At 34.4% G+C, this 14970-nt stretch overlaps 2 protein-coding genes and 1 non-coding gene across 4 annotated transcripts; 2 read left to right on the top strand and 1 right to left on the bottom strand.

Moving 5' to 3' along the window:
* Positions 1–3284: 3284 nt before the first annotated feature.
* LOC130496263 (WAT1-related protein At3g30340-like) lies at positions 3285–8641 on the top strand. Of its 2 annotated transcripts, none has more exons than XM_056988209.1 (6): positions 3285–5339; positions 5902–5964; positions 6046–6162; positions 6248–6647; positions 7003–7154; positions 8335–8641. In XM_056988209.1, the coding sequence occupies exons 3-6, from the start codon at positions 6122–6124 to the stop codon at positions 8504–8506; spliced, it is 765 nt and encodes a 254-aa protein (XP_056844189.1). In that variant the 5' UTR covers positions 3285–5339; positions 5902–5964; positions 6046–6121; the 3' UTR covers positions 8507–8641. The 2 variants fall into 2 exon arrangements, with proteins under 2 accessions (XP_056844189.1, XP_056844190.1); XM_056988210.1 differs by having other exon boundaries at positions 8157–8475.
* A 104-nt stretch (positions 8642–8745) lies between these two features.
* Positions 8746–8818, top strand: TRNAK-CUU (transfer RNA lysine (anticodon CUU)). Its single transcript has one exon. It is a non-coding gene; the product is annotated as a tRNA-Lys (tRNA).
* Positions 8819–13291: 4473 nt separating this feature from the next.
* Positions 13292–14752, bottom strand: LOC108811177 (protein GOLVEN 3-like). The gene is made up of 5 exons (XM_018583216.2): positions 14610–14752; positions 14381–14451; positions 14102–14291; positions 13707–13753; positions 13292–13606 (listed from the first exon to the last, which is right to left on the bottom strand). Exons 1-5 carry the CDS (start codon positions 14695–14697, stop codon positions 13445–13447), a joined length of 558 nt encoding a protein of 185 aa, XP_018438718.2. The 5' UTR covers positions 14698–14752; the 3' UTR covers positions 13292–13444.
* Positions 14753–14970: the final 218 nt, after the last annotated feature.

Raw genomic sequence — 14970 nt, 5'->3', positions numbered from 1 at the left:
ATATATAGAAATATCTCATGTTTTATCGGTTTTTAGTAATCAGTGAAGCGCTTTACGCTTGTTTTCATGAAATCTGTGCAAAAACAGAAAGATGTCAAGAAACGTAAAGGAAACGAATTGAAATAAACAAATGAAAGATACTTAGAGCTAAGCAAAAGAATCACATATTGAGACAGGATTGGACGCATTGTTCTTATCTCCATTAACATTTTGAAAATCTTGTCAAATCTTATATATAATTATATGTCGTATTTATAAATTATATATATACACACATGTTTTATACATTTACGAAGTATTTATTCTTCTTGTTGTCTGATCAAATCACTACTTTTTTATCGAAATCAATGGTTGTCTTTCCTTTTATGCCAAACTGGCCAATTTTAATAGTCCAAAATAGTCCCCAGAATTCGTTAAATAGCCCCCAAAATAGTCCCTAAAACAAACTTTGTCATTACTAAAACAATACTATCAACGAATAACTGTAAAATTTAAATTAGCTGTATAATATTTATAGTTTTATCATTTTTTCTTATAAATATGTGCAGATTTAAATGAAAATGTCTTCAGAATGAAAACGTGCGCAGAATTCTAAACTAGTTTTCTTACTATTGTTTGTATTAGTGTTGTCACTATGTTAATTGACTTTTAAGTTCGTAAAATACATATTATTAACAAAATATACAATCAGAATAATAGAAAATAACATAATTATTTCATAAACCAAACGACATATGATACGATTATGGTCGAATCAACCGAGGAAACAACCCTAAACGAGTCAATTTTAGAAGAACATGTTGAGAAAACTGAGTGTATGCAAATCCGTGGATGCGATTTTGTGAATAAATTTTTGTGGATATTTTATTCCTATATTTAGAAAGAATACACATTTACAATCTCTGATGAGTCCATTACAAAATTTAATTCCAATAGACTAATTAAAAAGATTGTTAATTTGGAAAGTGAAAAAAATTTCTTGGCTAAGCTACCACTTCCCCAACCATCTTCATTTACTAGGTTGTCTTACAACAGCTAGTTTGTGTTTTCTATGCTTGTCATACAACGGGTTGTTTATTTTCTTCTCTTTTCTTTCTATTTAGAATCTGTCAAACTTATTTTATATTTTTAATCCAAATTCTTTTCTATTTTGGTGATTCATTTATTCTGAACAGCTTGATTATGAAGTGTGTGAATCCAAAACAATCAACAAACAAACTCTCTAGTTTACTAGTGTGTCAAATCCAAAACGTGAAAGAGATTAACTCTTCAATCCATCTATCAACCCTGATCAATCATCAAACCAGCAAACCATCAAACCACCGTCTTTCAAACTGTAACAGAGTAGATCCAACAAAAATAAAAGTGGAAATTCTTGGGAAGAAATCATCAACATACTAATTCCAAATTACTGTATTCAGCTATGGGCTCTACATAAGCTAAAATTAATCAAATTAAAACGTGTGTGTTGGTCGTTGGCAGCTGGTTGCATAGATGCTGTGCTGGTCGTTAGTCGCTGGTTGCATAGATGCTTTTTAGTTTCTGACTAGATCCCTTAATGTAGCAGAAGCTTGTAAAGATATAAATAAATCCGTTCATTTTAAAAAAGATCCAGATATTAGAGTTTGGTAATTTCTTTTTCAGTGCTTAACCAAAAGTTTTTTAAAATTTTCTTTCTTGTATAAATAATCAATAACTGCTTGTAAACTTAAGCTTCAACACCTGTATATAATAAACCATTAAACCTCTAAAACAATTAAATAATAATAAATAATAGACTAAATAATAATTATATTTTGGAATATCAAATATTTTCTCTGCATCAACTAGGAAAACTTCTTTTATTAATTAGCTGCTTCAAACCCGTGTAGTTTTTTTTTTTTTTTTTTTTTTTTTTTTTTTTTTTTTAAACCCGTGTAGTTTATTATTTGGTTTTCTTTAAGATCATTGTAACATTTATATTGTTCGGTTTCTTTTACTTTACAAATCAACAATTGTATGTAGTACTTTTAAATATTGCTAATGAGTTTAAGAATACATAATTTTTTTGACGACACATACTTAATATTAAATTAATGGTGTAAACTTCTGTAATTTAACATTTTGTTATAAATATATTACTCGTAACTAAAATCATGTTGCTAGTTGTACACAAAACACATATTTATCAATAAGAATTGGATATTCTCATAGGATAGACGGTAAGTTGTTACCTATCGAAAACATTACCAAAATATTTAGGATCTTAACCAAGTTGTTTCCATATGTATAGTGAATTGGTATATGATGTCACGTTGTGATAATGGAGGCTACGGGAGTTTCAATTAATTAATCAGCTTTTTTTCTCCTCCTCTCTCTCCCTCTCTCTTTCCTTCTGGTCATGACTAGTTGAAAGAACAATGACCAAAAAGCCAAGTTCGAAAGCATAATTAGTTTGTGCACAAAAAAGCATAATTAGTTAAAGACAAATGCGATTATGATACGATTCTGAGCATTAAGTCACGATATATAGGGATGGCAATCAAAGACCTGGACCGTGGGCCTGGTCCGTAAAGGTTTGCTGCGGGCGGGATTGGGCCTCCATTTGATAAACCCGCAAAATTGCGGGCCTCGCGGGACGGGTTCAAAGCGGGACGGGTTCAAAGCGGGATGGGCTCAAAACGGGACGGGCCGAAAGGGGGATGGGTTAAACCGCGGGATTTTGAAAACCTGCAATCCTAAGTCTCCATTTCTGCTTTCACCAGAGAGAGAGAGAGAGAGAGAGAGAGAGAGAGAGAGAGAGAGAGAGAGAGAGAGAGAGAGAGAGAGAGAGAGAGAGAGAGAGAGAGAGAGAAGGGGATTAGACATTATGGAGCTCCGTTGATGGTGGTTTCAGGGTCGATGATGCTTCCGGTCGCCCAAGCGCCTCTGATCTGTACCGGTGGAGCTTTTTCAAACCATCATAAATGATAATAAAAACATTTTTTGTATAAGCTTAATGTATTGATCTTGTAAGAGTATGCTCGATCATGTGCAAGCTAAAACTCAATTTTTGTCTATGTTTGTTTTTGCACGTAGAAACAAGCAATGTAATATTCGATATCCCGCGGGACGACCCGCGAAAGCCTGCATATTTTGCGGTACGGGATTGGGCAGCTAGTTTGAGGACCGCATCCCGCGCGGGACAAACCCGCCGTGTACCGCCAAAAGCCGAACCCGCAGCGGTTCGGGACAGGATGGGACGGGAGAACCCAATTGCCATCCCTAACGATATATAGTGTCACCCTCATCAAACTTTTTATTTCATACCAACTTTTGGAAACTACATAAAGACAAGTGTCTACATATATCTTTAATTCTTTATACATACACGCACATATATTGTGATACACATAATTAATTATGGTGAAGTTTGATGCGAAACTATGGAAAGCTGTGTTTGTGATGTCTATTATCAACATTGCGCTAAGCGTTGTAAATGTTATGTTCAAGAAGATGCTTGATCAAGGAATTAACCGTATGGTTGCGACCACTTACCGACTTGCTGCGGGAACTCTGTTCTTGATTGAGAAGCGTTGGTGGCCTAGTGGTTACCAGCGAATCTTCTCACACATGTCTACCCGAGGTCGCCAGTTCGATTCTCGGGGATAGCAGGGTGGTACTATGCCTCTCCAAATAAATCCTTCCTCATACGAGTAGGGGCAAGCGGTGTATACCAACCGTAGGTCCAAGCCGGAGGGGTTTCCCCATACGAGTAGGGGCAAGCGGACTATACATTAATCCGTAGGTCCAAGCCGGAGGGGAGGGATTTCCTGGATTTGGGGCCGCGCAAGCGGTGGGGCTAGTCACTATAAAAAGTTAACCCTAAACAGTTTTTCAAAATATTCTTCAACGATAATTTTCTCTCTCTCCTCAAATCCTCTCTAGCGAAACCCTAGCACCGCCTTCCTCTCCAGCTCCGACGGCGGTGGTTCCGTAGACCGTCGTCGGGAGCTTCTTGTTTTTCTTTTTCCTTTTGCTCCATCGGTTTTCTTCCTCCTCTTTACGGTCCTTGTCGAAGCTCTGGTCTTTTCTACCGCTCAAGCCTCTTCTCTATTCGCGGTGGATCCGGGAGGCTTGGCCTGCGTGTTGGCAGATCTGGTGTGACGGCGACGTTCTCGAGCTAGGGCCAACAGATGGAGTCGGGTTCATGGGTGGTCAGTCCCTTTGTCTCTTCGTTGGAGATCCTTTTGCAGATCTGTCGGTACCAAGGGGGTGGAGGGGAAAAGCGCTCGAACCGGCGCCGAACTTTTCTTCCGCCTGTTCAGATCATCGAGGTATCTCCTGCATTTTTTCTGGACCTAGGGTTCCGACTAGGAGATTGATGGCGCGTGGAGTCTTGATGAGGTTTCAATCCCGACGGTTCTTCATTTTTTTGCCCCTCTTCGGTGAGGTCTCTGTTTGGTCGGGATGGAATCTCTGTTTCTTGGTTTCGTCCGGATCCACTTGGCTCTGTGAGATCCTGTGGCTGGTTCTCAGTCGTGGGTGCGTGTGGGGGAGCTTCTTCTCTTGGTGTTGTCGCCCAGGTTTGGAGGTTTCTGTGGCAGCGCGTGTCGAGTCATGAGGCTGCATCCGCGTCTCCTTTGGTGTCTCTGTCTCACAGATTCTGGTTCTTGACTGTGACAATGCGTTCGTCAATCTCTTATCCCATAATAAGCGTCATCTTGTGGCGATAGTTCTCTGTTTGCAGGCCGGTCCTCTGCGTATGGATAAGGATTAGTTGGGTACTCGGGCTCTAGCTAGTTTGAAGGTTGCTTCTTCCGGAGGAGGTGTGCCCGACATGTCCCATTGCTCTGCGTGTGTGTGGTGGGTTAAATGGGTGTATACGGTCCCGGGGTTGGAGGGTTAGAGACAGCAACCTCTGACTATCCGCTCCGAACGACGGCACCGCCTGTTTGTGGACTCCTCTTCGTGCTGTCGGAGTGGCAATTTTGAACGGGTTAGCTGTTTCGTGGATGCATTTCTTGGTGATGGTTTTGATGAGTGAGACCTTCGGAAGCTGTAGGTTTTCCCGTTGCTTCAAGGTTTGAGCCGCCTTTCTCTCTGGGAGCTCGCGGCAACCGGGGTCTCGCTCCTCTCGTTCTTTCTCCTTGGGGCATTGTTGCTTCGCTAATTCCAGTTCGCACCTAGGACCTTAGTCTGTCGGCTTAGAATCTAATTGCTTGCTAGGTGCTCTGTTTAGATTTAAATTTCTGCATTTCTGTTTCTTGTTTTCTCTGTTGTTCTGTAAAAAATTGAAAACTTGGTAATATAATTTTAACATTTTACCAAAAAAAAAAAAAAACTCTGTTCTTGATACCATTTGCGATTTTCTTGGAAAGGTATGTTTTTTTATATGTACTTATGATACTCGCACCTTTCGATACAGTGATCATTTTAAAGCTTCATGACTCATGAGTCCAGTCACATGTCTTCTGTGTTGTAAAAATTTAGTTAATTCATCCAATCTTTTCATGGTTTGTTGATTAGCTAGTTAAGATCTTTGAAGTAGTCTATTTCGTAGTGTAAAGTTAATAAGTGTTATTTTCAAACATTTCTGAGAGAAATATATGTATTCGTATTCAATTGAAAAGAAAACTGTTATAACGGATGCAAGAAGATAACGCAAAATAGAAAATAATTAGAAAGTCGTGACAAAAAAAAAGAAAAGAAAATAATTAGAAAGTAAAAACAAAATAAAAATTAATGTGATTTGACTGTCTAAGAATAAAAAGATTTTATTAATTGGAAGCTACAAGTATTTTAGAATTACATTAGATACATAAGATAAGGAAAGGAGTTTTCTGATTTTAAACTCTAAAAGTTATCTCCGACTAAACTAATGCTAAAGAATCACGCCATATTTAAGGCATATCAACCAAACTAATTTACTTGTTTTTGTAGACATAACAGACCAAAACTCACGGGTAGGATCTTGTGCTCACTTTTCTTTAGCGCTCTTCTGGGGTAAGTTTCTCTTGATATAGTTTAAGCAATAATGGATTTTAAGATTGTCTAGTTTTTCTTATAACAATTACAAATTCGCAGGGCAAGTTTGGTGCAATACTTCTTTCTTGTTGGACTAAAAAATACTTCTCCCACTTTCGCCTTAGCGTTTAGCAACATGGTTCCTTCAGTCACTTTTGCTTTGGCTCTTGTTTTTAGGTAATTAAAAGCGATCAAACACACATTTCTACACAATTGTTTTGTATCAAATAATATACAATACAACTAAATGATGAATGATTAGACAAGAGACGTTGAACATCAAGAGCAACATAGGAAGAGCCAAAGTGTTGGGCACAGTGATTTGCATTTGTGGAGCTTTGGTGCTTACGCTCTATAAAGGACCCGCATTAACTCAACTAAACGCTCAAATGCAAACACAAACGTCAAACAGTTCAACCACTGCAGTAACGGCAAAATGGGCAATGGGTTCGGTCATGCTGATCATATCAATCTTAATATGGTCATTATGGTTCATCGTTCAAGGAAAAATATGCCAAAGTTATCCGTGCAAATACACGAGCACCACGATCCTCTCTTTTTTTGGTGTGATCCAATCCGCTTTGTTGAGTTTGATCTCGGAGAGAAACATATCCATGTGGGTCCTTCAAGGGAGATTCCAAGTTTTATCTCTACTTTATTCGGTAAGCAAAACACATTTACTAGTTACTTTGCCTACCAAATCTATTCTGTCTGATACATTATGTGTACTTAAACTTGCTGCTTTTACATACATGAAATTAAATGTTTTACAGATTATCAACAAACTAATTGGTATGTTGAAAAACTCATTAGTTACCTAGTAAATATTTGAAGGTCACATGTCTAAATTTTGTTGTGAATAATCTATTAAATTACATAGGAAATGTAGGACTACGAACATGCCCCTAGAACATTCTAGTAAGGTTTGATCAAAAAAAAAAATTGTGATTTCATGAAATCGTTGTAAAGTTAAAATATTTGCTGTATATGTCCCAACTATGATCGGTATTTGTATAGGGTATCGTGGGATCGGGATTGTGCTACGTTGGAGTGTCGTGGTGTCTCCAGCAAAGAGGTCCAGTTTTCACGTCGAGTTTCATCCCTTTGATTCAAGTCTTTGCTGCCTTTTTCAGCTTCTCTTTTCTTCATGAGCAAATTTACTGCGGAAGGTAACCTACGATTTTCTTTCTACTTATTTATGTATATCTTCAATTATGTTATTGTATGATTTATGTATCTAATACTTTAATTTGAGCGTACGTACAAACAAACAATTTTAAAACTGCAATGGTTCAAACGCATCATATATAAAAGTTAAAACAATGTTGTTTAATGCATATCTATCTTATTAAAACAGAAACATTCTGTTGGACCTAACATTTATTTTGTAAGTTTTTAAATTAAATACACCTTTATACTTTATAGTTAAACATACATTAAATCACTAATGTTCATTTCTTTATACTACTATCCATGTTTCCAAACAATATACTTATTTCTTTATACTACTATCAATGTTTCCAAACAATATACTTATTTCTTTATAGTACTATCAATGTTTCCAAACAATATATTTTTATACTACTATCAATGTTTCCAAATAATACAATAATTAATCTTAGTTATTTTATATCTATCATTTTCTCTTTAAAATTTTGTAGAAACGTCATAATTTCATAAATTGCAAAATAGTGAACTTTAAAATTTCGATTATAAGATTACAAATTATGAAACTATTACAATTTAAATCTAATTAGATTACATATCGGTCATCCATCAGTTGAATCGGTTAGTCTCGGGTTTTAGTGATTTTTTAATATGAATATTTTAAAAACATAAATTGAATTGTCAGATCTCCGGAATAACCGGTATAATCACAATCGGGTTGAATTTAAAAATACTGATTTAAATGCAAAAATATTTTAAATACACACTCTTTAAAAATTACCAAAATATTTGTTAAATTATTAGTGAAATTTTTCATCGTAAAATATCCCGCGCTTCAAAAGCGCGGGTCAAAATCTAGTTAAATATTAAATTGATTCATTGACTTGCATATATAGAATATGCCTATAGTAGAGAGTAAAGACCATTTCATCTGCATGAAGTATCTTTTGAATGTGGTGGATTTGGAGTTAAATCAAATTGATGCGTGAATCGTTTTGCAACAGGTGAAAACTTATTAACTTTGTTGAATATCAATGGAAACTTATCAAGACTCTTAATACGGAGACTGAGAAATGTTTTATATGATTTTCTCTCGCCTATTGGTAGATATTAAATCCTTTACATTATTCTGGTTACTAATAATTTCTGACAAATGGAATGGATACGTGGCATGACAAAAAGTGTGATGGGATCAACGGTCATCGTCGTGGGACTATATATACTCTTATGGGGAAAAAGTAAGGATAAGCCTGCACCAATAACCAAACAAGAACCACTAAATCTCGATCTTGAAGGTTGTGGCACAGCTCCAAAGGAACTTAATGGTGCTGCCCATCCAGTTTCTGAAAAATAGTTGCTTCAAAATATATATTATTGTTTTGCATAGGGTCAATGAACGCTAAGACTAAGTTAAGTCTCGTAGAACAATCACATTAACGAAAATGTAACCTAAACTGTGACAAAGACATAAAATATGAAGTTCAGATTTCGAGTTCCTGTAAAGAAAAAGTTAGTTTCGTTCCTTTTGCCAATGAAAAAAGTTAGTTCCAACTAATTAACATGATATATATTAGTTGAGAAATTAGAACAAATGCCCGTCTAGCTCAGTTGGTAGAGCGCAAGGCTCTTAACCTTGTGGTCGTGGGTTCGAGTCCCACGGTGGGCGTTTTTTAATTTCAATTAATATAGATTTTGCCTTTTTCTAGTATACTAGGGATGTAATTTGATCCAGATTGCTTGATAAAAAGAAGAAAGAGTTAAATAGGTAATTTAACAGTGTTTTACATATATATTACTAGTGGTATTCCGGTGCTACGCGCCGGGTTCATATATTTTTCTTAAATAAAATTACAATTTATATTATGGTTTTATTAAAAACATATGTCAAATTTCAGGGAAGTTCCACAAACATATAGAAAATATTTAGATAGAGAACACTCTCCACAAAAAAAACTACAAAGTTCGCTTTAACAACCAAATGAAAACCAAAAAAAAAAGAAAAAAAAACAAATTAACCTTAGCTTGACAAAAAAAAGACGACAATAGAACACAAAAAAATCTTCACAAATAGATTCAATAGTCCCACTGTCAACACAAATCCGACTATGAATATTTGTTAATTGTGTAGTAGAATATCTGATATTTTTTTGAACGTTTTCTTGCATAAAATAGAATGTATGATATTTGTAAGAATTTTGTTTAAAAACAAATTTGTAAGAAAAATATATTTTTGATTTTGTGAGTTTACGGGTGGACGTTTGGAATACTGATTGAATATTCAGAGATCTTTATATTACAATGGTAAGAAATATTTTTGACTAACTACATTATAAATCTCTTAATGGTTCCGATGGAAAAATATTATAGCCGCTCCTGAATAGAAACTGTCTGATGTTGTAACTATTTGTCAGAATTGTGGTAACTGAAAATGAGAGTTACGAAATCGTTTAAATTTGGATATATTATTTCTAATCCATTCTTAACCAATTGTGGTAACTGAAAATGAGAAAAGGTTAATAACCTTAACTTACTACTAGATCTTGACCCGCCCAACCGGGCGGGTATTTATTTTATGTTTTTAGTTTTTTTAATTTATAAATGATATATTTTTAATATTTAAACATAAATTTAGATTGAAAATTAACATTTGTAGTTATAATAAAAATTAAAAGTTTTAAAAAATATTTTGATATAAATTTTAAATTCCTAACTAAAATAATATAGAGATGGGTCATAATTTTTCCAATTCCAAAATCTTAGCATTCTTAATGACAAAATAAAATAATTTATAAATACATAAAATATATAAACATATTTGAAATTAAAATATTTAAAAAAAAAAAAAATTACGCCATTGTTGTTTATTTCTATAGTTTGACCCGTGGCCGTATAAATATTTGCTTTCACTTCAATTTTTTTTCTTTGTTCTAATGATAATATATATATATATATATATATATATATATATGTGTAAATTAATATGTATTACATAATTGTTAGTATAACATTTTAAAACAAAATTTTATATATTATTTAAATAATTATATTATGTGATTTTAATCGTCTATTATATCACAGCGTATCATATAAAAATCTAATATTTATAACTAATTGGACTTATATTATAAAAGTGTTATACTAACAATTTATAAATAAAATATTTTATATTTTATCTATATGATATATAAATTGATTTTGATGTGTGATTTTATTTTATTATTTTTATTAATAAATATTGAAAAATATTAAATGTTAACAAAAAATCTATTAGAAATTTTATTTTGGTTAAGGTTCATTCTATTAAAGAAATCTATTATTTAAATTAGGAAAGACATTAAATACTTAAATCTATCATTTAAATAAGGAAAATACAAAAATCTCTACTATCTTTGTTACCAAACAAAATTTAATTTTTTTAAAGATTCATATCCCTGTTTCCAAACAAAAGCTTAAAGTACTTCTACTTTAATAAGATAGATGTGACTACCTTTTTTTGGCCAAACTATGTGACTACTAAATGTGCATTTTTACGGTAAAAACAGATCATAAGCAAAAAAAAATTCTCACAACACATCAGTTTATTGCATGTGAAGAAATCTAATGTCTCTATTTGAAGAGAGAAATTTGTTTTTGTATAAAACCAGTCAATATATTAAATTTACTGCAAAAAAATTCAGATATTCAACTCCGAAATGTTATACATTATTCTATTGTGATCAGAGTGACATTAGAAACTGAACTCCAGCTAAAAAGCAGCAAATGTTGCCACACAAAATGTGAAAAAGGAGAGGAGAAATATTTAATCACGTTTATAGAACCAAAACACATTTTACATGGATGGCAACACACATAATCTCATAAGTAAAGACTGGCACACTCAAGTCTGTTAAAATATTCTTCAACTTCTAAAACAGATGGGGAGAAAAACAAAACCTTAAGCAAAATTAATATGCCAACCTTTCTCAGTCTCCCACCTGTATTTAGATATGCAAAATTGTCAATTCTGAAACAAATTCATTTTTCTAGGGAAACAAATTGCAAAAAGGTCTTTATGCAAAATATTTTCTATTTGTTTGTAAGAGGGAACTTAGTTAAAGTAACTTAATTTGTTAGAAGACCTTACCAAAAAGGATTGATCTGCGCAAAGAGGATAGTGCCTACAGGAGACAACGACACCAAGTCCTAACAAACTGTTAGAGATTCTGGAAGTTGTATTGTCTCCGATAAGGAAAAGTGATTTGTCGAGTAATTGATTCTTTATTGCTTTTCAGTAGATGAACTGTATAGTAAGTGGAATCAAATCCTCACGTTTTTAATTCTAAACAATCACAACAACAAATGAGTTTTGTATAAGTGGAATCAAATCCTCACGTATTTAATTCCAAACAATCACAGCAAGAAATGAGTTTTGCCTCATACAAATTCCACTATACACTTCCCCACTTTGTTTAAAAAAATCTAATCTCCATACAGGCAAACAAAATAAAACTATTTAATCCACCCACCCTAAATGTGGAGACTGGAGAGGCGAAAAAATAAATAAAAATTGGTCTGTCTTGTCCCTTTTTTATAAATGCAAATTTTGCAGAGAATAGGAGGGGAATGAAACAATCATCCATCCCTACCCCTCGTCTTCGTTTCCAGTGAGAATGAAAGAAAAAGGAGCGAACTTGGAACAATCTCCTACTTAGAATTTGTTCCGAAACTCCACCCAGTGGAGACGCAGTGCATGAAGGAAAGCGCTCAGTGTCTCTATCACCAGCAGCAATCCCACCGTAGCGAATGTGAAAACAATGATCCCAACGATTAGGATCAACACATTGTTGTATCTGTTTATTTTTTAATGCCAAAACAAAGATCCATTAGTTGATTTGCCAATATTAATTTGACTTAAGAGAGGGAGAGAGTGAGAGGATGCGCATACCCCAAGCGAGAAGGAGGACCTTCTCATAGAAGACTGACGATATCTCTGAGTGTCCAAGACCGCAACGCACACAAAGGATGATGAAGAAATTTGATTTGTAGATTTCTTAGACGGTTATATAAAAAGTTTTTAGGGTTTTCATATGAATTTTTGGGAAGGGAGCAATTGAATTCATCGTAGTGGGACAGATTCGAGGAATGGTTTTTTTTTTTGTCATTGAGGGATCACAAAAGATGTGATTTCAGAGTTTACGGGTTAATACCCAACATCAAACAAGAAAGCAAAAACAAATTGGAAGCCAGTAGGCCCCTAAGAAACACCAAATAAAGCAAAGAAACGAGCATGCCTTGAAACTCAAGAAAGAGTATTAGCTTGCTTTGACTTGAAACAGAGCAGAGGATCATCATAATGCAGCCTCCTTGGCGAGGAGCTGAGACAACCATCTCGGACCCCCAGTAGCAATGTAAGATTGAGAGCGCTGGTCTCTTGTGACACTATCTGCAATTGCCGAAGCTGCCATATTACAAGAGTTATGTGCTAATTGAAGCTCACTCTTAGAAACAGAGTGAATGTTAGTGAGGACCGCATAGCTCAAAGAATAAGAAGTAGGAAAATCCAAGGGACTAGCAAGAGCTGTAGCAGCCTCAGGTGATTCGAGGAATGGTTTAATGGTGAGAAAGAGAGATAAAGCTATTCACTACAGAAACGGATCGTTTGGGTGTAGAGAGAATGTCGAACATGATTAGGAGAAACGTTGGAAGAGAGTAGAATGAGTGGGCTTCGTAAATATTATAGTAGTTGGGCCTAGAAAACAACACTGCTAATCCAAAAAAAAAAGTTGTGTCCAAGAAAATAATCCACACGGAGAAGTGGTTTAGTTGAGTGCTGACGTGTCCAAATTTCCCCACCTCTTCTTGATGACGTGGATGGCTTGAGAGGCCAGATTCTTCAACTTTATATATATAGATAGATAGATTGGATTTTTGACCAAAAAAAAAAAAGATAGATAGATTGGATTTTCGTTTATTCCATTTTTTGCATTGACTGATTAATAATCCCAAGTGCCTTATTAGTGTGTAAATCTTCTCTTATCTTTTTCTAAATCATATATGTTCTCGATCCCTGTAAGAACTTTGATATCAAAAAGTCTAAGCTACACAAATTTCTTTCAAAACAAGATTCAAAAGAGAGCTCTCTTCAATACTATAGCTAGAAGCTACTATTACTCTATTACACAAGACAATGACGTAAGTCCCTATACACAGCAACAAAACTGGGACCAACATATAACAACCTCGCTAACAAAATTGATAGTTTCATAGTCTTATCTATTATAACACAAAGTCTTGTCGACCCATCCACAATCACTTAAATCTTGTCAGGAGCTCGGTTATGGACTGGAAGCTTTCCTCGAGGCTTACTGTGGATCGGATAATCACTGCGTAACAATCGAGCAAGTTTCTTCATATCCTCTGAAAAAAATAGTTCACGTTTTGGTAGGCTATTAGCGGTGGTGAGATCATCGATATGCTGCCAATACAAATTATTTACGAAATTATTGATAATGAATGAATAAACGAAGAGAGTAAATCTATGATAGTCTTAAAGAAGATTTACAAGACAAACAAACCTTAGTGGTGTCAAAATCTCCAAATATTTTGATCTTCTTGTGCTCTCCTGCAATAAAGCCAAAACATATATAGAATGAAGACATGCTCAATACTTTTACTAATTATTAATTATTAACCAAAAATGAACATCATTTTTTATAAAGGAGAAAGAAACTGATCTTTGTACAAAACTTTAAACAAGTTTTGACCGAAAAATAAGAAACACAAAACTTAGTAAAGGAAATATACAAATGCTACACATTTTACAAACTATATATGTTTGTTGTTGCCTGTTGTGATTATAGGTTATGTCTAGGAGGATGACGTGCTGGTCCACGATAATCATCATAGAAAGCTACAAATCGACCAGAAGTTTTTTTCTTCTTGGGTTTCCATTTAAATGAAGAACTCTTACTTCTCTTATGAAACCCTATTTTTCGCTCCACCATCAGATGCTTCGATGCACCTGATGAAATCTTTATACTCCAATCATCGTTATTCATCGCCCTCACTTTCTCCTTCTCGTCCCTAGCCACCGTGGTTCTCATTGTTCTCCCGGACCTTAGTTTCCTCGGTGCTCCACTGTTGGTAAAGTCGTGGGAATCCTGTTATGGTGTATAAGTTGATATAATGGATGGATTTCCCTTTAAATATACAAATTATTTGAGAAATAATTTAATGAAAAGAATCCTACTTTAGGATGCAGTGTCGATGTATATTTATCTCCAAAATAGTCAAGACTCTTCTTGTGACCAGCATCTCCGCCTATCAAAACAAATCGAGAGATACACAATGTAAAAGAAAGTTTTAATAGCTATTTTATTAAGCTAATCTTCAGAAAAAAACAATGATTATGCAAAGATAACCGTATAAGGTAACGGAAGAAAAGTTATAAAATTAGGGGTCTTTATGTAAATAGGCACCTTCATGAGCATAGACTAGGATATGGTCGTCTTCTAGGGCTTGAATGATAATAAGGAAAGCTACTACTATGATTGTGAATCTCATCATGATTATCAAAAATATATGCTTCCAAGAAAAGAAACTATCTCTCTCTTCTCTCTAGTTTTTGTTTATGAAGAAGAGATGCCTACATATGAGGGAAGTGAGTTCAATACAAATAGTTACAATTCTAATTTTTTTTATTTGGTCCATGGGAGTAAAGACCCGAGTCAAAAGGGCACGGTTTCTGTCGTCTAGTAATAACAAAAAGAACTAGATTAGGACCCGCCCTAAAAGGCGGAAATTGATTTGTCAAATTTCAATTAATAATATATGGTATAT

The sequence above is a fragment of the Raphanus sativus genome, chromosome 6 (assembly GCF_000801105.2).
Source record: "Raphanus sativus cultivar WK10039 chromosome 6, ASM80110v3, whole genome shotgun sequence".
NCBI lineage: Eukaryota > Viridiplantae > Streptophyta > Magnoliopsida > Brassicales > Brassicaceae > Raphanus > Raphanus sativus.
This window is presented reverse-complemented; position numbering and strand designations above follow the sequence as displayed.